The sequence below is a fragment of the Rhincodon typus genome, chromosome 29 (genome assembly GCF_021869965.1).
Source record: "Rhincodon typus isolate 14 chromosome 29, sRhiTyp1.1, whole genome shotgun sequence".
Classification (NCBI taxonomy): Eukaryota; Metazoa; Chordata; class Chondrichthyes; order Orectolobiformes; family Rhincodontidae; genus Rhincodon; species Rhincodon typus.
In genome coordinates this window covers 33,489,736-33,514,179 of record NC_063360.1, presented here as the reverse complement: position 1 = coordinate 33,514,179, position 24,444 = coordinate 33,489,736, and the positions used below count along the sequence as shown (strand labels likewise).

At 42.8% G+C, this 24,444-nt stretch overlaps 2 protein-coding genes across 13 annotated transcripts in view; both read right to left on the bottom strand.

The window, feature by feature from the left end:
- cers1 (ceramide synthase 1) overlaps positions 1 to 17,296 on the bottom strand; it is a 62,233-nt gene extending 44,937 nt beyond the window's left edge. The window contains exons 1-3 of the mRNA XM_048613937.1: positions 17,269 to 17,296; positions 13,967 to 14,200; positions 7,251 to 7,498 (exon numbers count right to left, since the gene is read on the bottom strand). Of these exons, the coding sequence (XP_048469894.1) occupies positions 7,251 to 7,498; positions 13,967 to 14,200; positions 17,269 to 17,296 (510 nt within the window). The remainder of the gene's footprint in view (positions 1 to 7,250; positions 7,499 to 13,966; positions 14,201 to 17,268) is intronic.
- A 217-nt stretch (positions 17,297 to 17,513) lies between these two features.
- Positions 17,514 to 24,444, bottom strand: part of LOC109938275 (CTD small phosphatase-like protein 2-B) — a 29,989-nt gene continuing 23,058 nt past the window's right edge. For 9 of the 12 annotated variants that reach the window (XM_048614221.1, XM_048614217.1, XM_048614226.1 and 6 more), the window contains 2 exons: positions 22,785 to 22,880; positions 17,574 to 18,027 (listed from right to left, as the gene is read on the bottom strand). In XM_048614221.1, coding sequence (XP_048470178.1) covers positions 17,953 to 18,027; positions 22,785 to 22,880 — 171 coding nt within the window. In that variant the 3' untranslated portion in view covers positions 17,574 to 17,952. Of the gene's footprint in view, positions 18,028 to 22,777; positions 22,881 to 24,444 lie in introns of all 12 variants that reach the window. The other 3 variants (XM_048614228.1, XM_048614225.1, XM_048614224.1) reach the window with 3 other exon arrangements.

Below are 24,444 nucleotides of genomic sequence, written 5' to 3'. Positions count from 1 at the left end.
TGAAGGGTCTAGGCCCGAAACGTCAGCCTTCCTGCTCCTATGACGCTGCTTGGCCTGCTGTGTTCATCCAGCTCTACACCTTGTTATCTACAGAGGGATAATGACAGGTTAAGTGAGACGGCAAAAACTTGGCAGAGAGAATATAATGTAGGAAAACGTGAGGTTATGTACTTTGATGTTAAGAATAGAAGAGTTGAATATTATTTAAATGGAGAAAGACTGCAGAAAGCTGCAGGGCAGATTTGGGAGTCCTTGTGCATGAATCACAAAAAGCTAGCGTACAAGTTCAGCAGGAAGGCAAATGGAATGTTTATATCAAACTGAATGGAAGGTATTGCTAACTCAGTAATCAAAGTACATCTGGAATATGGTAAGCAGTAAGGAACAATACACTGGCATTGGAGGCAGAGAAGGGAAACTAGTTCCAGGATTCTTGGCAGTGTGGAGGAACAGAGGGATCTTGGGGTCCACGGCCATAGATCTCTCAAAGTTCCTACCCAAGATGATAGGGTTGTAAAGAAGGCATATGGTGTGTTGGCTTTCATTGGCAGGGGAATTGAGTTTAAGAGCTGTGAGATTATTCTGCAGCTCTATAAAACTCTGGTTAGACCACACTTGAAATATTGTGTTCAGTTCTGATCACCTCATTGTAGGAAAGATGTGGAAGCTTTAGAGATGGTGCAGAGGAGATTTACCAGGATGCTGCCTAGACTAGAGGGCAGGTCTTACGAGGAAAGGTCGAGGGAGCTAGGGCTTTTTTCATTGGAGCGAAGAAGGATGAGAAGTGACTTGATAGAGGTGTACAAGATGATGAGATGCATAGATAGAGTGGATAGTCAGAGACTTTTTCCCAGGGTGGAAATGACTATTACGAGGGGGCATAATTTTAAGGTGATTTGAGGAAGGTATGGGGAGATGTCAGAGGTAGGTTCTTCGCACAGAGAGTGGTGGGCGTGTGGAATGCGCTGTCGACAGGGGTAGTGGAGTCAGACACTTAGAGGCTTTTAGGTGACTCTTGGATAGGCACGTGGAGGATTGTAAAATGTAGGGTATGCAGGGTAGTTTGATCTTAGAGTAGGATAATAGGTCAGCACAACATCGTGGGCTGAAGGCCCTGTACTGTGCTGTACTGTTTGATGTTCTATGTTCTATAGCTGATTTTGGGTAAGAAGGAATTTCCTTATGAGGAAAGTGAGTACAGGCCCAACCTATTCAAAGAGCTCTGAAGGATGAGAGGTAGCCTTGAAACAGACGAGACTATTAGAGGACTGGACAGGGTAGATGCAGAAAGGTTGTTTCCCTTTTGGGAGAGTCGAGGATCAAAAAGGGTATAATCTCAGAATAAGGGGTCACACATTTACGTGACAGATGAGGAGGGTGCCTTCTCTCAGAGGGTGGTGAATCTGTGGAATTCTTTACCACAGAGTGCTGTCAAGGCTGGGTTGCTAAGTATGCTAAAGGCTGAGATAGACAGATTTATAATCAGTAAGGGAATCAAGGATTATGCAGAAAAGGCAGCGAAGTGGAGGTGTGGATTATCAGATTAGGGATGATCTCATTGAATAGCAGAGCAAACTCAATGGGCTGAATGGTCTACTTCTACTCTTAAGTCCAATGGCCTTATGGTGGGCTCAGCAACCTCCTTGTGTGCTGCAAATGACTCTGTAACAAGGGCAGTAGATGCAACAGGAATAACACCATTTCAAAATTTACCTCTCACACAAGCACCACCCTGACTTTGCAATACATCAACCAGTGAAACAAACAGTCTCAGACAAAATCCCACCCTAACAGCACTGTGCATGTCCCTGCACCCCCCAAGGACCGCAGCTGTTTAAGAAGATGGTTAACAACCAGCTTGTCTATGGGCCACTGAGGATAGGCAAGAAAAGAGTCACATCAGTCACAAACTGCAGCAGAACACCTCTCAATCCGCAGCAATCATCAAATATGGATTAAACGCAATCTGGCAGGCTATCACTTCTCAACAGGATTAAAGTAACCCCAGCAACACTGCTTCTCATGTGTTAATTGCACACAGCCAAGCAAGAACAGATTCCCAGGTTGCTGGGACTGTAGAGAGATAATTGGCTCACACATTAACTGGCTCTCCATTCTATCCAGTCTGAAAGTTCTGAGTCTTTTCACACTTGTGATTTACAGTTTGTCCCCTTCACCCTGTTCACTGTCAATCTTGACCTTCTGCCTTTCATTTATGATCTATGTTTTTACCTGTATGATACTATTTTAACTCATTATGTGAATCTTTCTATTTATCAAGCCAGCCGTTGCTAGCAAAAGAAGTGACAAAGGAAAATAATGCTTCTAAATCAGAAGGTTGTGTTTTTAACCCCTACACCAGAGACAAAATCGAGATTGACATTCTGGTGTAGAAGGTCAGAAGTCACACAACACCAGGTTATAGTCCAACAGGTTTATTTCAAAACAGAAGCTTTCGGAAAGCTTGTGTTTTCAAATAAACTTGTTGGACTATAACCTGGTATCGTGTCATTTCTGACCTTGTCCACCCAAGTCCAACACCGGCACCTTCAGATCATTCCAGCGTAAGACAGAGGGAGTACTGCATCGTCAGAGGTACCATCTTTTGAATGCCAGGTTATTCCCATGTCCTGTCTGTCCCATTGGCACAGCTTGCCTCACTGTCCTGGCCAATGATTTTACACTTCAATTGTCATCACAAACTCATGTCACTATAGGTGAGATCTTGCTGTGCACTGTGTTTTCTACATTGTAACACTTCAAAAAAAGGGCTTTATTGGCAGAGGTATAACGAAAGACACTATATAAATGCAAATTCACTTTCTGATCAAAACGTCCAACGTTTGGTGCTCGAATTTTCAGTTGTGTTTCCTGCATAATTAAGTGACCAAAGTCGTTCACTATCTGAAGCACTGCGGGAATCTGGAGGTCTTTCTTTCAGTGTACAGGATGTGGGTAACACTGCTGAAGCTGTATTTATTTCCATGGTTAGTCATTCTGAGAAAGTAGTGGGCCTCTGCAGGTTTCACTACTATGTGAGTACAATTAGGTAGATAATTCCAGGACACTGAGCTAGTGAAGATCAAAGGATTTCAGCAAATGTAATCACAAATTAGCATGGTGTAGAATATTGAATGGAAACTGAAAGCAATGGAGTTTCCAAAATATTGCAGCTAAAGCTACGCCAGACTGATTCTTGGGATGGTAGGTTTTTTGTATGAGGACAGACTGGGCTGACTGCGCCTGTATTCATCGGAAGTTAGAAGAATGAGAGAAGATCTCAGTGAAACATACAAAACTCTGACAGAGCTGGACAGACTGGATGTAGGGATGATGCCTCCCTGGCTGCGGTAGGGTTCAGAGTAAGAGGTCACTATCTCAATACAGCTTAGGCCATTTCAGACACAGCTGAGGAGAAACTTCTCCACTCAGACAGTGGTGAACTGTGGAATTCTCTAACATAGAAGGCTGTGGAGGCCACATTTTAGAAATAAATAGATTTCTAGAGGCTAACAGTGTCAAGGGATATGGAGAGACAGTGGGAGTATGGCTTTAAGATGACCAGCCGTGATCTTGTTGAATGGCTGAGTGCCCTTGATGGGCCAAATGGCCTTCTCCTGCTCCTATTTTTACGTTACTATCCACAGTGATAGTCTCTTTCTCCCTTGATGAGCTATTGAAGCCACCTTAGTGACTAATTGCAGTGTGTTCCGTAGACTATGCATACTGCAACCACAATTTTGATAGTGAACAGCTTGATAAAGAACAGAAGAGGTTTTTTTGTCCTTAATAAAAAAAGGTTATTTTGTCCATTGCAATTGGTGCAAGCTCAGAAACTTTCTCTTTCTGTATAACCTATGAATATTTTCACTTTTTTTGAACTTACATTTATAGAGTCCGAGAGTCATCCAGCTTGGAAACAGAACCTTCGGTTCAACCAGTTCATGCCAAACATAATCCCAAACTAAACTAGTCCCACCTGTCTGGTACCAGCCCATATCCCTCCAAACCTTTCCTATTCATGTATCTATCCAAATGTTTTTTAAGTGTTGTAATTGTACCTGCATCCACCACTTCCTCAGGAAGTTAGTTCCACACATGAACCACCTTCTGTGTAAAAAATTTGTCTCTCATGTCTTAATTAAATCTCTCTCCTCTCACCATAAAAATGTGCCCCCTAGTCTTGAAATCCCCCATCCTAGGGAAAGGACAACTACCATTAACTCCTCTACATCCCTCATTATTTTCTAAACTTCTAACAGGTCGCCTCTCAACCTCCTCTGCTCCAATGAAAACCCCTGACCTCATCCAAAAACCAGCCCAGCTCGTTCCCACCTCCTTGACCTGTCCATCTTTTCTCCCACCTATCCGCTCCTCCCACCTCACTCACCAACCCCTATCCCCACCTCCTACCTACCAACCTCATCCCCGCCTCCTTGATCTGTACATCTTCCCTTGACTGACCAACCCCCATCCTAACACCCACCTACACTCACCTTTACTGGCTCCATCCCCCCCTCCTTGACCTGTGAGTCTCCTCTCCACCTATCTGCTCCTTTATCCACCTTCCATCCACTCCCCCACTCTGTCTATTTATTTCAGAGTCCCCTTCCCCTTCTCCATTTCTGAAGAAGGGTCCAGACCTGAAACGTCAGCTTTCGTGCTCCTCCGATGCTGCCTGGCCTGCTGTGTTCATCCAGCTCCACATCTTGTTATCTCTCCCAGTCTATCCAGCCTTTCTTTATAACTCAAACCTTCCATACCCAGCAACATCCTGGTAAATCTCTCCTGAACCCTCTCCAGCTTGATAATATCCTTCCCAAAACTGGGCAACCAGAACTGGACACAGTTTTCCAAAAGAGGCCTCACATTATGTATTACATTTAAAATGATTTTTTGTTCAATTTCCATCAGTGTCCCTGTTTGTACCAAATGAATGCTCAGGGTTTAAAATAAAACTTCTTCCTACCTTGGTCTTTGTTCATTATGTGATGAACTTAAGTATATCTTCTATGCTAATCTAAATAGATACATCAATGTGAAAGGAATAGGAGGTTATGCTGATAGGGCAGAATGACAGAGGATGAAAGAAAGTTCACGTGGGACATAAACTCTGGCATGCACCCGTTGGGCCGAAAGGCCTGTTTCAACACTCAACTCGTCACTGTCTTTAAATAGTCAAAGTGCTTATCAAGCATGAATGGCATGAATGAGTGTATATTTCCTGTTGAGCTCCCACTCAACTTGGTTTTAACATTCTCATCCAGTGTGTTTTTGATTTTGTACCATTTTCATACGTCATATTTCTGACACTGTAATTGTAAATGAGTTGTGAAGATTTTAAGAAGAAAACGTGATAAGGATGTAATCAGGCATTGGTGAATTTGTGGAAAGGGAGCAGCTCATTGCGACCAATCATAACCTTGATATTTTTGAACCCTTTTAAGCAGGACAAGGATGATTAAGGAAGAGAATGAAAAAAAAAGAAAAGAGGAACAAACAAAGAAGAGAATGAGAAGAAGAAAAGAAAACCAAAGAAAAGAAAACAAGAGAAACAGGTAGAGAAAAAGAGTAAAGAAAGAGACTTGCATTTATATAGCACCTTTCATTACTTCGCAACATCCCAAAGTAATTAACAGTGAAATATTGAAGCGTTGTCACTGGTGTAATTCAGCAGCCATTTTGCAAGATCCCACAGTCTTTAGTTTTCAAAAAGGCAATCTGTTTGATTCGCAGTGATGTGGGGACTGACCCAAATCTTCCATTTCCTTAACACTGACTGGAAATCATCCATAAAGAACATTAGCTGAAGAGAAAAAAATGGGTTTTGTCCTGTTACTCTCCAAAATTGAATATTTTACTGACATTCATGATGCAGTCATGAAAGAGTTAATTGGGTAAGATGCGGTTAGCTCCTACTGCAACTTTCCCAGTGAAAGTTGCATCATTCAAGCCAAGAGCAGAGAAAATGAGCAATAAACACAGGTGATTACTTTCTTTTGGGGTTGCCTGCCTTCAGTTAAGCCTCTAAATAAACCTTTCATTTTCAAATTCATTCACAGGATGCCAATGTTAATGATAAGTTAAACATTTGATGCCCATTATTATTTGCCCATGACAGGGTAGTGAGCTGCCCTCTTAAACTGCTGCAGTCCTTGGGTCATCCACAATACTGTTGGGAATGGAATTATAGGATTTTGACCTAGCAACATCAAAAAGTCAGCGTTATAGCTCCAAGACAGAGTGGAAGATTAGAGGGGACCTTGAGGGGTGGTGTTCCCATGTTTCTGCCAACCTTGTCTTTCCAGGTAGTAGAGATTGTGGATTTGGAAGGTGCTGTTGAAAGGGCCTTGGAGATTTCCTGCAGTGCATCTTTCCCAACTGTTTATGATGTTGCTTCAGGTGGATGTTAAAGACATATGGCTAGTAATCTGAAGGTGAGCCAAAAGCTTTCTCAGCATCCTGGCCAACATCACTGAAAAATTCCTCAGGGCCACAGGATCACATGACAGGACCCTCCACAAACATCTCTCTGTCAGTTAAAAGCAATGCCTACCTGCCAAGAACCTGAAATGGCAAGTTTGCCACAGCTTAGTGGATGGTCTACAAACTGAGTACCTAACATCAGGGAAGACACAGTCTCATAAACCCATTCCAACACACGCAGCTTTATTTTAACGAATGAGATGTATGTCATGTTACAAACAAGGCAATGAGTGAATCTCAATCCAAGGCCCATTTCAACCAAACAGACTAAAATCGCCCCAATACATTCATTGCTTACTCTTCAGTGCATTCCACTGTACCTAAAAATAGGGCCCAAGATCGGTCAAATTAAGCCTCAAGTATTGCATTATTGTCCGTAACTGACAGTTATCTATAAATGATTCGATTCAAATTCTAAATGAAATAACTTATGTACAGGATTTATAATCAATCACGTCGTATATCTGGATAGCAAAGTTAAATGGACTATATCTATATGATAATTAATTGTAGTAATATATATAAAATCTATGAAGAGGTAGGAGAAGACAGAATATTTAGAGAGAGAGAGAGTTGTGTATATACACATGTAGAAATTAGAGGTGCGAGTGGGGAGATGGAATAACAGAGCGGAGATGAGAGAGGATAGGGGTGTCAGAAGGAAATAGACAGATTGGAGAGTTTTAATAGTGTGTTTTAACACATGTTCAGTACGTTTTCTTAGTAAGAGCTAACAGATATCCAACCAATATACACACACTAACCTGAAAAAGGTAACGCGAAGCAGCCTTCCGAAGGAGAGTCCAGGCCACGGCACAAATCAGGAACAAAAACCCCTCGTTTACGGTGAGGGATGCATTCTCCAGTAGGGTCCTTTTGGAGAGCTCGAAGCCGCAGTCCGTGCACTCAGCCATCGCAGTGTTCATCCGGGAGAAGCCTTTCTCCAGCAGCTCGCCATATCCAGGCATAGGCTGTACCATCGTGTCAACCTGCTGCTGAACCTCCGCTTCCACTGAACGTCAATCCTACAGCCCACCCTCCCCCCGCCAAGAGAAAAAACCCCGATCAATGAGAAAAAAGGGAGTGAACTCAGAAACACTGTGCAAGCCCCTCTGCAGAACCGAGCCAGAAAGTGGCGAGACTTTCCCTGGGGTTTTAAAAAGAAACAATGTGTCTGCCTCTTCCAGCTTGAAACAATATAAGTATTGATTAACTGCGGGATACAAAGTAGCTGCTGGGGATATTGCCGCCTGCAGATCGGTTTATAAATCGAGCCAGCATCTCGATATAAACCATTCAACGCCTCGACCAGGCAAGATCGAGCGAGGGCTGAGAGATCTCCCGCCTCATGAATTATTCATAACAGCGATCGGCTCGGTCGCTGATCTGATGTTACTCGGGTTCGCGGGCCCAGTTCTCTCTGGATTCTCGCCTGCCCCTTCTCTCTCTCTCTGTCTTTCTCCGTGCCGTTCAATTTCACCTGTTCCTATGTCAGTTTCAGCCGGAAATCCTAGGCACTGCAATCCCCTTCTCCCCTCCCCTTCTCGCCACTTGCTGCAGTGTGTCACCCCTCACTGGATCCCAAGCACAAACAGATAGATTTGACAGGCTAGGCACGTTTCTTTTCTCACACACTCCTCTAGTAGAAAGCAGAGTGACCTCTCCTTTACAATCTGCTCACATTCAGATGACACTCAGATCCGCCTACTGCAATAGAAAGATTCACAGCGAAACCGCAAGACACCAGAGCCATGTGACAGTCCATTTGACAGCTCTGAAACCTTACTGAATTGCTTCACAACACACACATTACAATCTTATAGGAGGAAAAAGCCTTATTAGCTGTAATTACTGCCTCTGAAGAAGTCAGCGCGCACTCGAAACGTTAGCTCTGCTTCTCTCCAGATGCTGCCAGACCCGCTGAGTTTCTCCAGCAATTTCTGTAGTATTTTTTTAAAATCACTGGTACCACATTCTGGTGAGTCTGAACTGTTTACACGCCACGGAGTTGTAGAGCGAGACCCTTCCCTTCTATCAGTTCGCTGCTTTCCCGCAGATTAGGAAGGGAGAGTGGGAGAATTATTTGCAAAACAAAAACCGTTCCTTTTGAGCAAGACTGACACTCCACCCAGCGCAATGCTGGAGGAGAGCTGCACTGTCACACTGTGGGGTTTGGGATAAGATTTTAAATCTGCTCTCTCAAGGGGATGTGAAAGATTCCAAGGCGCTATTTGCAAGAAGGGAAAAGGGAGTTATGTCCTGGATTCTATCACTCAGCCAACATTACAAAAACAAGTTATCTGAGCACTATCTGAGCATGATCCGAACACTGATCAGGGAGGCGATGGTATGCTAAGACTGTACAGAACCGAACTGCTTTAGTAACTATGCGTGTTTATAAAGATTATTATAAATAAAGTATATTTTGGAATAAAAGTCTAGAAACTCGTGGGCATTGCTAGCGCTAAGGTGCATTGGGGAAAGACCACCATCGAAGGTCTTTCTGCCAAAGTACAATGAGGGCCCATTCAGTTATCGCACCCCACGTACCTCAAATGCATGTAAACAGCATCTTGCATAATTAAGAAATGCCTTTGGTTCTTTTGCAACTATAAAGTCAAACCCTAATGTTTGCTTGTTCCCCATATGCAAAGACTGTACAGAATCGAACTGCTTTAGTAACTGTGTAAGTACATAAAAATTCTTTTTCTGAATAAAGTATAATTTAACAATAAAAAAAAATCAGACTCAGCTAATGTTCTGGGGATCCAGGTTCAAATCCTGCCACAGCAGATGGTGGAATTTGAATTCAATTAGGAGTGGCACAGTGGCACAATGGTTAGCTCTGCTGGGCCACAGTGCCAGGGACCCAGGTTTGATTCCAGCCTTGGTGATTATCTGTGTGTAGTTTGCATGTTCTCCCCATCGCTGTGTGGGTTTCCTTCAGGTGCTCTAGTTTCCTCCCACAGTCCAAAGATGTGTAGGTTAGGTGAATGGCCATGATAAACTGCTCCATAATGTCCAGGGAGGTGTAGGCTAGATGGGTTAGCCAGGGGAAATGCAGGGTTACAGGGAACAGGACATGGAGCTGGATGTGGGTGGGATGTACTTTGGAGGGTCACTGTGGACCCAATGGGCAAAATGCCCTCTTTCCACTCTCTGTAGGGATTCTATTGGGGAAAATAAAGGGCTGGCATGGTGTCTCAGTGGTTAGAACTGCTGCCTCACAGTGCTAGAGTCCTGGGTTCAGTTCCAGCCTTGGGTGACTGTGTGGAATTTGCATGTTCTCCCTGTGTCTGGGTGGGTCTCCACTGGGTGATCCAATTACCCCCCACAGTCACAAAGATGTGTAGGTTGGGTGGATTGGCCATGCTAATTACCCTGTGGCATGCAGGATAGGTGGTTTAAGCTTGGGTAATTGTGGGATTATGGGACAGAGGGAGCTGGGTCTGGATAGGATGATCTTCAGAGGGTTGGTACAGACTCAATGGGCCAAATAGCCTCTTTTTGCTCTGTAAGGATTCTATGACATTTGTGGGATCTTGCTGTGCACAGTTTAGCTGCTTTGTGTCCTGCATTGCCTTTGAGCATAAATCCTTAACTGAGCCTACTTCTCGTTTTACCACCCTTTCACCACTGATGTGCTTAGAGAAGATTTCCTTTTATCTTAGCTGCCAGATTTGATTTTAATCCCTCTTTGCTTCTTGCATTTTCTTTTTCCTCTCCCTTCTTAACCTTCTGTATTCAGCTTAGTTCTCAACTGGATTTACTACCTGATTCCTGTCATAATCACACATTTTCTTCATTAACTTAATTCCTATCTCTTTTGTCCCACCTTTCCCTTTTGATGTAACATATCTCGATTTGACCAGATCATTTCCACTTTGAGGTAGCCCATTGTTAAGCTACTGTTTTTCTCATCAACCTTTGGTTCCAATCTATTTATCCCCAGCTCTGTTCTTCCCTCATTGAATTCTGCAATCTGCCAGTTGATTATTCTGACTCTGAATTGATTGATGTCATTTTCTACATAAATTTTCAGCTCACATAAATTGTTTTGTCTTGACATCCTTGACTGTCTTCCTTTTGGTGTGGGCAAAACTTAAAGTCATCCGAATGTGATGAAGTTATAAAGGCCACTCTTTGTATACTCACTTTTAATTGAAGCATCCACTGCTCAAAAACAGGATCCATTACTATGTCATTTTCCACATCAACCATCCAGGCAGCTTTGCTGAGTTAAATAATGGGTATGGATTTGATAGAACACAGAATCCCTACAGTGTGGAAGCAGGCCATTTGGCCCAATGAGTCCACACCGACCCTACGAAGAGCATTCCACCCAGACCCCTACCCTATCCCTGTGACCCTGCATTCTTCCCATAGCTAATCCACCTAGCCTACACATCCCTGGACACTATGGACAATTTACAATGGCCAATCCACCTAACCTGCACGTCTTTGCACTGTGGGAGGAAATTGGAGTACTCAGAAGAAACCCACGCAAACATGGGGAGAATGCGCAAACTCCACACAGACAGTTGCCCGAGGTTGGAGTCAAACCCGGGTCCCTGGTGCTGTGAGGCAGCTCTGAGCCGCCATGCTACCCAAGTCTGAGGACTTGTTAGGAATCAGTCCTACTATTTGATCAGTATTAATTTATCTTCCCCTTTATATTGTAAAGTACTTGTTTCACCATACTACAATGCATATCTAGGGCAGGTGGGAATGGAACCAAGTCTTTTGGTCCAGAGGTAGGGACTCTACCACAATACCTCAAACCACTTCCTAAAAATTATTTTTAAATCAACCTGTTTAGATATCTTACAACACACCTCCAGGGGAGGGGATGGGAATTGAACCCAGGTCTTCTGACCTAGAGGTAGCAATGTTACCATTGTGTCACAAGTCCCTGTCCTTTCTATTAACTATCTGATTGGCCACAGCAGGGAATGATGTACCATATATACTCCTTTGGCAGGAATTACTTTTAATCAACCTGTATAGACATACTGTTGTACACCTCCGGAGTAGTTAGGACTTGAACCCAGGTGTCCTTGCTCTGAGGTAGAAATACTACCACAGTACCACAAGAGACTCCTACCCCTTCCATTGAAAGCTTGTCAGCTTGGCTCAATTGCTCAGACTTGCAAATGCTAGTTGTTCAAAGCTTCACTATAGATCCTCATACATTAATACAGTGACAAAAGAGTGCTGCATTGTCATAGATGGGAGCTGTTGATGAGGGGTCTGGCTGCACAGGAGATCCCGCCAGTGAAGAGAGCTGGGAAGTCTCCAGTATTCTGGATAATATTTATTTATCTCTTAACCAGCAGAAACATAGAAGGTATAGAGTCATACAGCACAGCAACACACCCTTCAGTCCAACTGGTGTGGCCGAGCACACTCCCAAACTAAACTGGTCCCACTTGCCTGCTTTTGGCCCATATCCCACCAAACATTTCCTATTCATGTACTTATCCAAATGTTTTTTAAACATTGTAACTGTACGCGCATTCACCACTTCCTTGCCCCTCATTGTCCTTTTTAAAACTTTCTCCTTCCACCTTAAAAATATGCCCCGTGGTCTTGAAATCCCAACCCTAGGGAAAAGACCCTTGCTATTCACCATATCTATGACTGTAATGATTTTATAAACCTCTATAAGGTCACCTTTCAACCTCCTACACTCCAATGAAGAAAGTCCCAGTCTATTCAGCCTATTTTTGTAACTCAAACTTTCCATTCCTAGCAACATCCTGGTAAATCTTTTCTGAACCCTCTCCAATTTGATAATATCCTTCCTATAACAAGGCAACCAGAACTGCACACAGTACTCCAGAAGAGGCCTCACTAATGCCCTATACAACTTCAACATGACGTCCCAACTCCTATACTCAAAGGTCTGAGCAATGAAGACAAGGGTACTAAACGCCTTCTTAACTACCCTGTTTACCTGTGATGCAAATTTCAATGAATTATGCACCTGAACCCTTAGGTCTCTCTATTCTACAACACTACCTAGGGCCCTACCATTAATTATGTAAGTCCTGCTCTTGTCTGTTTTACCAAAATGCAATACCTCAGTTTTATCGAGATTAAACTCCATCTGCCACTCCTGAGCCCATTGATCAAGATATCTTTGCAATCTTAGATGACCTTCTTCACTCTCCGCTATACCAGCAATCAGATGAGTTGTTTTCTTGAACTGCTGCAGTCTGTGTGGTGAGGCTGTTAGGGAGGGAGTTCCAGGATTTAGAACCGGCAGTGAACGTGCAGCAATGTATTTAAGAGGCAGAATGGTGCAAACATGGAAATGGTGCTCCCAAGCAGCTGCTGCCCTTGTCCTTCAACGTGGTGAAGGCTGAGGATTACTCAGAAAGATTATCCAGTCAATCCCTCATTTGCTGAACTCAGTTTGGCTGTTATCTGATAGAACCTCAGTTGTGATCATACAGTTGTAAGTGCTTTGCCATGTCTGAAGTGCTACATTTAATGTACTTTACTGAACTGCACCATTGTACTTGAACAGACATCGACATTTACTGTTAAAGATGTTCCGTATGACAAACATGCACATTATTTTTCTTTTAAAAATGTGAGAAATTAAGGCTCACAGGGTTGGGCACAGAGTTAAAATGTATAGAAGAAGTAATTCAGGCAATACTGTCAGGTTGTTATACCCCAGTCCAAAGAGTTGAGCAAATCCTTTCTCCTCACTCCTAAGGTTGGTATAACAGAGTTTTGAATCTTTAGTAAGCAGTAGTTTTTTTCCCATTTCAATGTACACTTGAACACTCATTACAGCTATAAAGTACACACAAGACAGACCTCCTTGAATTAATCAAAATGAAAGGTTATTTTATTGAAACTGGAGTATAGTAAGAAAAGAACAGAATTGGTTTTAAATGGAGAAAAACTGCAGAAAGCTGCAACACAGAGGGACTTGTGCATGAAATGCAGAAAGCTAGCACAGCAGGTAATCAGGAAAGCTAATGGAATGTTGGCTCTTATTTCAAGGGGTTTGGAGCACAAGAAGAGGGAAGTCCTACTGCAACGTAGAATTAGAATTAGAATTAGCTTTATTGTACTCAAATGAGAGCAGTGAAAATTGTACAAGTCACCACGTACAGCGCCATCTTAGGTACAAAGGTCCCTAGGTACAGCTTTTTCAGTTACAATTCTTAGAAAATTGAGAAGTAAAAAAATCCAGGATTGCAGATTTTAGGAATAAGTTTAAAAAATGGAGGAAAAATGTTTAGAACAAAGGTATTCTGACCTCATCCATACTGGTACCTAGTCTCCAGTCCGCACTGGGCCTTGACTCCATATCACACAGGGCTTCACCTCAGAGTTCAAAAGGCCCAGAGACTGCTCTGGTATCACCTCAAGGCCAGAAGTCCACGTTGAGGCCATGCCAGGCCATGAGAATGCCATGTACCACCCAAAGACCATGACACTGGGCCACTGGGAGAATCACCATGCCAGGCCACGAGGACGCTACGTTGGGATGGCAGACTGCCACGCTGCACCAAGAGACCACCATACTGTGCCAAGAAGCTGCCATGCCAGGCCTGTGCTGAGGCTGGGAGTTCCGAGGCCGAGAGTTCTGATGCAGTGAGGTCAGAGGCCAAGAGTTCCAAGGCCAGGAGTTCTGAGGCTGTGAGGTCAGAGGCCAAGAGTTCCAAGGCCGGGAGTTCTGAGGGGGTGAAGTCTGAGGCCGGGAAGAGAGAAGAGGAGGAGAAAAAAGAAGACAAAAGAGGGAAAAAGAAAAAGAAATCAAAAGAAAAGGAGTGGATGGTGCAGACAAGTTTCAGCTAAAGCATCCTACTCTGCCGCCATCTTGGAAAAGGTGCTGGTATAAGGTGCTCATGAGACCTCATCTGGAGTACTGTGAGCTGCTTTAGGCCTTTTATTTAAGGAAAGATGTTATTTCATTGAAGACAGTTAAGGAAATGTTTAGTGGATGATCTACAGTATGGAAGGATTGTCTAATGAGCAAAGCCAAACAAGTTGGGACTCTATTCACTCGAGTTTAGAAGAATGAGAGGTGATCTCATTGAAACATATAGGATTCCTAAAGGACTTGGACAGGGTAAATGCTGAGAGGGTGTTTCCCCTCAAGGGACAGTCTAGGGCCAGAGGACAAAGTCTCAGAATAAAGGGACATCAACTCAAGTCTGAGGTAGGAGGAACTTCTTCTCTCAGAGGATTGCAAGTCTTTGGAACTCCTTGCCACAGAGAGCTGTGGGGGCAAAGTCCTTGTGTATATTTAAAGCTTAGATATTTGATTTTTGATTCAGTCAGGGAATCAAGGGTTATGGAGAAAATGTAGGAAAGTGGGTACGAAGAATGTTGGATCAGTCATGATTCCATTGAATGGCGGAGCAGACCCAAGGGGCTGAACAGTCTACTCCTGTTCCTATTTCTTGTGGTTTTATGATCTTAACTGACTCACGTGAGACAGACAATCAGCAGAGAAGGCTGAGGGGTGATCTGATTAAGGTGTTTAAAAGTTATGAGGGTGATAGATGGGGAAAATGGGAAGAAACCTTTCTCCTTGGAAGAGAGGTTAATAACCACGGGCACAATTTTAAGCTAAGGAGCAGGAGACTTGGGGGAAATTTGAGGGAAAACAAGAATCAGAGAGGAGTGGGTATCTGGAACTCACAGCCTGATAGGCTAGTGGAGGCAGGACCCATCAGTACACTAAAGAAATATTTGGACGAGCACTTGAAACACCATAACATTCAAGACTACAGGCCTATGGGCTAAGGTCTAGAAAATGGGATTAGAATGCGAGATGGCTGATACAGTCTCAATTGGCCAAAGTGCCTTTCTCAAAGCTGTAAAAACTGCTAAAGATAAAAGCCCATCCCAAATTCTGTGATGTGCTCATGCACATACAGAATAAATAATGTGTAAACAAATAGAATGATGTACAGGCGAAGTGGAACTGAAATAAAGTATTTAAAGTTCTTTGATGTTGAATTGATGGTACTTCTAGAGGCAGTTGTATGGCAGATTTCCACATTTTAAAGACAGTGGTTCATAAACAGTTTTCTCCATAGAAATGACCACTTTTCGCAGACCTGGGCATAACTTCGAAAATGAGACAAAGCCCTAATTCCCAACGCTACTCCTATATCTCAGGATATCTTTTTTAAAACAAAGATATACACGTGATAGATCATGGCTTCTCACAAGAGGTTTAGAGGTGGGAAGACTGGCTGTTAGCCTACAAAGAAGACAAGCTATTTTTACAGTGTTTTGATAGTCCATTGCCAGAGTTTCCCCTGTTGTTATCATTTGATGTAGATGGGGGTTTCAATTGTCCTCGTTGCACAATGAGTTTCAGATTTAAACCTTTGTGCCAGAAAACCCAGCAGTCAAGAAGTCTCATCTTCAGAGACACTAGACGGTCTCACTATGAGCCATACATTCCTGATGATTAATATTAATACGTAGGTCTTTCTGGGTGTGGTTGTCAATCCAGCCTCCCATTCCTTTTATGGTCCAGAGAGTTTGGCTACTTTCAGGTCAGGTGACGTTTGTTGTCATTTTAAAATTTCCCAGCTCATTTTTAATTGCTTTTCTCTCAACCCTAAAGTTCAATGCTTTTAAATTAGCCAATGAGATTGTAAAGATAAATAGTCTGTGTTTTATATCAAGATGACAGTGCAAACCAAAAAGATTGACTTTCAAAAAACTGGATGATTACATAATGAAGGGCACACAAGGAAGCAGCCAGCAATTTGAGGCTAAGTGGTAAGGGGAATACGTTAGGTTAGATGTTGATATAAGGCTTCTCCATTTCAGAGGAGTGGACACTGCACAAAACAGGCATTTGGACTAGCACTAGCATCTCAAGTGAGTGAGAAAGAAAATGTCAAAGCAGCGCACACAGACAATGCTGGAGGAACGCAGAAGGTCCGGCAGCAATTGTTGGGAGAGAGAGAGAGAGAGAGAGAGAGAGCGAGAGCAGCGCGGGAGAGCATATTTCAAATCCAGTAGGACTCTTCCTTGGAACTAAAAAGGGGTTCCACTTCATTAGTTGGAGTATTCTCTAATGGCAACACTTCTACCAAGCATTCAGTCCACTTGCTAACCAATCATCACATTTCTCTAAAACAGTATAAACATTAGTTTTCTACCATGAATTTGTATCTTTTTGAACTGTCTTATCAAGGTAAAAAAGAAAAGCTTTGACAGTCATTTTTTTTTTAAAAAGCCCCAGCAAAATTGCACATTTGGTGTGGAAGGAGATGGTAGGATATCATGAGGCCCAAAACGTCAGCTTTCCTGCTCCTCGGCCTGCTGTGTTCATCCAGCTCTACACCTTGTTATCCAAGTCCTTCAATCTACTCAGCCATTGGCTCATTGAGACACCAATCACATCTACAGCATCTCAGTTCTACAATTCTTGCCCAGCAGATACCCATCATCTATAAAATCTTTAGAACTTGACCGTATACATTCTGTCACAACGAGATGAAATCTGTTCCAGAAGCTCTGCAACAATTTCTGACTCGGATGCAGAATTGGCTGTTTGTGGTCCTGGCATTGATGTAATTTTGTCTACAGCAGGGTATTTTAACTGATGCAGTAATACTCATGTCATCCCTCATAACACAGGAAACTGATTATGGCTATTGTGGTATGGAAGAATCCAGACATTTATTATAGCTAATTAGTAAACACAAGCAGTAAATGACAACAGAATAGTAGCATGGCATGCTTCAAGTGATCCCTGGGATAAGATGGATTATGAGACCTTTGTACCTTCAGGCCGCATGCTGAAGCGCAGCATATGTACGGCAATGTCTCTTAAAAAGGGTTTCTTCTTGAGATTGGGACTTAAAACAAATTCTCCTCAGCAATGGGAGATTTAGTTAAAATTTAAAAGTGTAGGTTAAGCGGAAAGAGTTCTCAATTATTGAAACATTCTTACCTAAGCTAACCTATTTTTAAGATATAAAAGCAGACATTTATACACCCATTAAAACATCAACACCATCACAATGGACAATAATATGGTATCTTTTATTTGTAAATTATGAAAAAAACGATTAAAAAATTTACGCAACAGGAAAAGACATGATCAGAACTCCAGTCATGAAGCTAAGCAGTTTAGGTGTATGGAGTACAGTTGTAACATTGGATGGTTAAACAACAAATAAATTGCTTGATTTCAAAACAAAAAAATATGATGGGGAATGGTGTAGAGAGGAGGGAGGGGCAGTTTATTGAAAAAAAAACTTCCCCCTTCAATCCTGGCTCCTCGGAGCAACTTTGGGCATCTATTCACAGACTGTCCCATCTATAGGTCCTTTGAATCACAGGCTGTACATCATCCTACAAACAGAAAAAGTGGGGTCTTTTGTTCTGGTTGTGGTAGACAGACAGACAGAGACAATCTTGAGGTTATATACAAAAGTCCAAGAGACACATCCAAATCTGTCGCAGCTATTGACAACAGCTTACGTTTTGGTCAGTCGAAAAAGGTAGCTGAGTTGCACTTCGGTGCCCAGAATGATGGGGCTGCATGGAGAAGGAAGGTGCACAGGAACATATATAAAAAGGAGCTGAAGGTTTCTTGGACATTCTGTAAGGCATCAGCTGATTTTCTACCTCAATTCCACTTTCCTGCCTAATCACCATTACTCCTGCTTTGCTTGGTGTCCTGTCAATCTCAGTCTTAAATACTGAATGAGCATCCACCATCCTGAGAGTTAGGGTGTTCCAAAAAGTATCACAGCCCTCAGTGAAGAAACTTTGCTAGCCATTAAGGATGGATGACATGACCCAAATTCCACACTCTCCACTCAACCATCAGTTTTAACATTGCAGTGGGATCACCTCTCAATCCAGTAAATCCCTGAGTAAAAGAGGTCTTTTATTTTCAATCTCACCTCACCATATAACCGCTTCAACCCAAAGGGAAGTGAACACATCAAATCTCACTCAAAGCAGCAGAACTGAACTGTTGCTCATCACAAATACTACAATTCACACTTTCTACCAAACTATCTTCTATAACTAGTTAGACCCTGTGGGAACAAGGAACGGCTATGAACTGGTCAGTGGATTCCATTTTAAATTTGTCCAAATACCACTGACAATCTTGACACCTGTTCAGAGCTCCCAAAGTCAAGGCCAACTCACTGCTCCCAAGCTGAACAACTGTTTATGCATTGCCAAGATTCTTCCAATGTCATTCTAGTTGCGAGAAACCCATGGGAAACAGACAAATAACAGTTAGTTGCAGCATCAAATGCTTAATTCTTCAAGCTAGCTCCACCATTTAATTCAATCATGACTATAATAGTGCTCTCAACTCCACCTTCCCACAATTCTCATCTCCTTTGTCTACCAAAATACCTACTCTGCTTTGAATAAACTAAATGTCACTGGGATAGGTTAGAGTAGGGAGTAATCAGATCAGTCATGGTGTTATTGGTTAGTGGCAGGTCAAGGGGCCAAAATGGTATACTCTTGCTCTGGATCCTTGGGAATTTGTATGTTCATTTGACTCAACCTCAGCGACTTTCTGGGATGATAATTTCAGAGCAACGATACTAAGAAATTTTTTAAAAATTCATTCACAGGATGAGGGTATCACTGGCTCAGCAGCATTTATTGCCCAAGCCTAATTGCCCAGAGGGCAGTTACGAGCCAATCACATTGCCGTGGATCTGGAATCACATGTAGGCCAGACTGCGTAAGGATAGCTTCCTTCCCTAAAGGACATTAGTGAACCAGATGCGTTTTTCCCCTGGCAACTAATAATGCATTCATGGGTATCATTAGATGATTAATTCCAGATATTTATTGAATTCAAATTCCACCATCTGCCATGGCAGGATTTGAACCTATGTCTCCAGAATGTTATCTGGACCTCTGGATTAACAGTCCAGCGAGAATACCACTAGGCCACCGCCTCCCATAGTTTACATCTGTAGCAAGCAAGCAAGCAAAACTACATATAAAGTGGAGGGAAGATCTGTCTATTAAAAATAGGTGAGTGGGGACAAGGGGGGAGAAAAACATTATCAACCAAGCCCTGGCAACGGGATCTTGATCAGATGAGCAGAGGAGTGCAAATGGAGTTTAATTTAAATAAACGTGAGGTGTTGCATTTTGGAAAGACAAATCAGGACAGGACTTGCGCACTTAATTTTTTTTCTGTTCGTTTGTGGAATGTGGGTGTCACTGGCTGGCCAGCATTTCTTGCTCATCCCTAGTTGCCCTTGAGAGGTGGTGAGCTGCCTTCTTTACCTGCTGCAGTCCTCCTGCTGTGGGTTGATCCACAGAGCCCTTAAGGGAGGGAATTCCAGGATTTTGATCAGTAAATGTGAAGGAACGGCGATATATTTCCAAGTCAGGACGGTGGAGTGGCTTGGAGGGGAACTTGGAGGTGGTGGTGTTCCCATATGTCTGCTGCCCTTGTCCTTCTAGATGGAAGTGGTTGTGGGTTTGGAAGGTGCTGTCTGAGGATCTTTGGTGAATTTCTGCCGTGCATCTTGTAGACGGTATTACAGTGACATTGCTGCCACGGAGCGTCGGTGGTGGAGGGAGTGGATGCAGTGCCAATCAAGTGGACTGCTTTGTTCTGGATGGTGTCAAGCTTCTCGAACGTTGTTGGAGCTGCACTCATCCATGCAAGTGGGGAGTATTCCATCACAGACAACACGGTGTAGAGCTGGATGAACACAGCAGGCCAAGCAGCAGAGGAGCAGGAAGGCTGACGTTTCGGGCCTAGACCCTTCTTCAGAAATGACACTCCTGATTCGTGACTTGTAGATGATGGACAAGCTTTGAGGAGTCAGGTGAATCACTCGCCACAGTATTCCCAGCTCCTGGCCTGCTCTTGTAGCCAGTGTTAATGTGGTGAGTCCAGTTGAGTTTCTGGTCAATGATAACCCCCAGGATGTTGATAGTGGGGGATTCAGTGATGGTAACACCATTGGATGTCAAGGGGCAGTGATTAGATTGTCTCTTATTGGTGATGGTCATAGCCTGGCATTTGTGTGACACGAATGTCACTTGCCACTTGTCAGCCCAAACCTGGATATTGTCCAGATCTTGTTGCATGTGAACACAGACTGCTTCAGTATCTGAGGAGTCACAAATGGTGCTAAACATTGCATAATCATCGGTGAACATCCCCACTTCTGACCTTACGATGGAGGGAAGGTCAGTGATAAAACAGCTGAAGGTAGTGTCCTCAGCCCAACCATCTCTAGGAACTCCTGTAGAGATGTCCTGGAGCTGAGATGATTGACATGTAGGATTGTTGGAGGTCAAATATGACTCCAAACACCGGAGAGTTTGCCCCTGATACCCATTGTTTCCAGTTTTGCTAGGACTCCTTGATGCCAAGGGCAGTCACTCTCACCTCACCTCTGGAATTCAGCTCTTTTATCTGTGTTTGAACCAAGGCTGTAATGAGGTCAGGAGCTGAGTGGCCCTGGTGGAACCCAAACTGAAGAAGAATGGATAATCTGAATGGCCAAGGTCTGTTTCCCAGTGTAGGGGTGTCCAAAACTAGAGGGCATAGGTTTAAGGTGAGGGGAAAAATTTAAAAAGGGACCTGAGGGGCAATCTCTTCACATAGATGGTGGTGTGTGTATGGAACGAGCTGCCACAATTGGTGGAGATTGATACGATTACAACATTTAAAAAGCATCTGGATGGATACATCCATAGGAAGGGTTTAGAGGGATAGGAGTCAAATGCTGGCAAATAGGACTAGATTTATTTAGGATATCTGGTTGGCATGGATGAGTTGGACTAAAGGGTCTGTTTCTGTGCTGTACAGCTCTAAGTGGTCATCTAAGGTAGTTTGGAAATTCCAAGGTACCTGACCATCCATTCTACTGGGAACTGCATGTGACAATAAAAATAGAGATATTTAAAAGATTTCTTGCATGGGATGTGGATCTCTTCGGCAAGACTAACATTTGTTGCCAATCCCTAATTGCCTTCAAAAAGATGATGGTGGTGAGCTGCAATGTTGAACTGCTGCAGTGCATCTGCTTTGGTTTTTCTACATCAGTTGGTAGATCTGAATGAAGCCATTTCAGGGGACTAAGTTATGGGTCTGAATTCACACATAAGCCAGAACAGGTAAGGATGGCAGCTTTCCTTCCTTAAAAGGCATTAGATATTTAAAATGGGAGGAAAGAAAATAAAACCTTAAGATGCTCAATTAATTTTCTAAGTCTACACTTACCAGCAATAGTTTGCATTTTCACTGCACTTTTAAATGTGGTCAAGTGTTTCAAGGAACTTTGCAAGAGTGATCAACATTATTTGATACCAAGTGAGAAAATTAGTAGTAGGGCAGAGAATTGGGAATCTTTTTTCTGAACTAACAGGGGATGACAAAAATGCTAATAAACAGGGAGAAAATTGATGAAAATAAGTTTGCAAGAAATATTTTAAAGCAAAAGCATCTACAATTATTTACATTTAAAAAAAGTAGCCAAAAGTTAGTTTAGGACCCTTGGAGGATGCAACTAAGGAATTAATAATGGGGAAGAGAGAAATTGCAAAGAATTTAAATAGTTTTGGTCCCTGTATTTAATAAAGGATAACTAGTATTGGAGGCAGTTCAAGAGAGATTCACTGGGCCGATTACCAAGATGAAGGGATTGACTCATCAAGGACAACTAAACAGGTTAGGCCTTTATTCATTAGTATTTAGAAGACTGAGAGGCAATTTCATTAAAAACCTAAAAGATTCCGAGGGGACCTGACAAAGTGGATGTTAAGATGTTTCCACAAGTGAGGAACCTTAAACTAGGGGTCAGAGCTCCAGAATAAAGGGGATACTCATTTAAGACAGAGATGCAAAGGAGTTTCTTCCACTAGAGGCTTGTGAAAGTCTGGAATTCTCTACTTCAGTTGTAGATGCTAAATCACAAAGCATTTAGAGAGGAGCTAGATAGATTTTAGAAATTTTAGGGAGTCAAGGGCTATAAAAGGAACAGGCACAAGAGAGGAGTTGATGCCTGCCCCAGGTCAACCATGAGCTTGTTGAATGGCAGGGCAGGTCGAATGGCCTGCTCCCACTCCTATTTCTTATGGAAGCCACAAGGACACACAGCAGGATAGATGATCAAAATCGTGGTGAAAAAGGTGGGTTTTGAAGAAAATCCACAGTTGTGGAGCAAGGCAAAAGGAGAAAATTCTAGATTATGGACTATTACAGCAGAAGGCTAATGTTGGAATCAAAGACAAGATTGCTCAAGAAGGCATAAAAGGAAGAGTGGACTTAGATGCTCACCACGCACCAGTTCTGCTAGTTTCTGCAAGAATGGGATGAGTTTCCGTAGCTCCTGATCTTTTGGATCTTTCAGCCAGCTTTTGATTTGGATTCCATTTGAAACCTGAGAAGAGAAAGTAGGAAGTTTCTAAAAGCAGACCAGAGTAATTGACCACAAAGCTCAAGGAATCTCATTTAGCAGCAGTATTGTTGCCCTGAACTGAAGGATACAAAACCAGATTTTCCTGTTAAATTACATTCTACTGTAGTAGTATGTATCAAGGACAAGGTTGTCATGCAGAGTTACACATCACAGCCAGACCATTGCAGGGGAGAGTCAATAGAAATCAGTTCTTTAGTAGAGACAGGAAGCATAATCCTGAATATTACTTCAATTAAGGTAAAGTTCCTTTTCCCCCACTCGAGCACGTGCGCTCTTTCAGTGCAATGCAATGATGGGGACATCTAATTCAATTTCTAATGGGAACAACCTACAATGCAAGACTGCAAGTTCACAAGTTCTCAGAAGCCTCAAAGTCTTGGCTCATATTGTGCAACCTTGACCTCTCACGTCTCTCAGAAACAGAATTGCCTTCGGTTTTCACAATCCTGAAGTAATCAGTATAAGAATCTGATACTAACTCCATGAGTTAATACAGTCTGATTGCTGTCCATTTGAATTTCATTTCACATCTTCCAACTCAGCTCACAACACATGTACCCAACTCTCAAATACATTCATCATGGGCTTTCCCGATTAGAGGTGACTGTTCAATTTGGAATAAATCCTTAAGCCACTATTAATATGAAATGGGTAAGAAAGGGGCTGGTTTCAACAGAGCAACAAAAACAGAAGTGATGTTATCCTTGTTATCTGTCAAGATTCTGGTCAACATCATGAGCAGCCACTACTCTCTAAATGACTCAAGTAGCTTTTCAGTGTGAGGCAAGTCAAGAGACTTTTTGAATACGGGAGCTTCACAGCTGATTCTATTCATTCACTCAACACCTTTGGTGTACATTTCCAAGCAGCGATCATTGGACAGTGAGTACAATTGGGAATTGTGGTTAATTCTCTGGAGTATAGGAACAATAAAGGGGTGATCAAATGATTCTGAACAGGATCGACACAAATTGTTTCCATTGGTCAGGGAATCCAAATCACAGGCATGCATTCTTGGGGTAAGCGGGACAATCATTTAGAATGAGAAGGAATTACAGTCAGATGTACAGCATGGAAACAGACCCTTCAGTCCAACTCATCCATGCCAAACAGATATCCTAAATTAATTTAGTCTCATTTGCCAGCATTTGATCTATATCCCTCTAAACCCTTCCTATTCATATACCTATGCAGATGCCTTTTCAATGTTGTAATCGTTCCAGCCTCCACCATTTCCTCTGGCAGCTCGTTCCATACATGCACCACCCTTTACCTAAAAAGTTGCGCCTTAGCTCCCTTTTAAATCTTTCCCTCTCACCTTAAACCTATGTCATCTAGTTTTGGACACCCCTACCCTTGGAAGAGACCTTGACTATTCATCCTATCCATGCCCTCATGATTTAATAAATTTCTAAGGTCACCCCTCAGCCTCTGATGCTCCAGGGAAAATAGCCCCAGCCTATTCAGCCTCTCCCTGTAGCTCAAACCCTCCAACCCTGGCAACATCCTTGTAAATCTTTTCTGA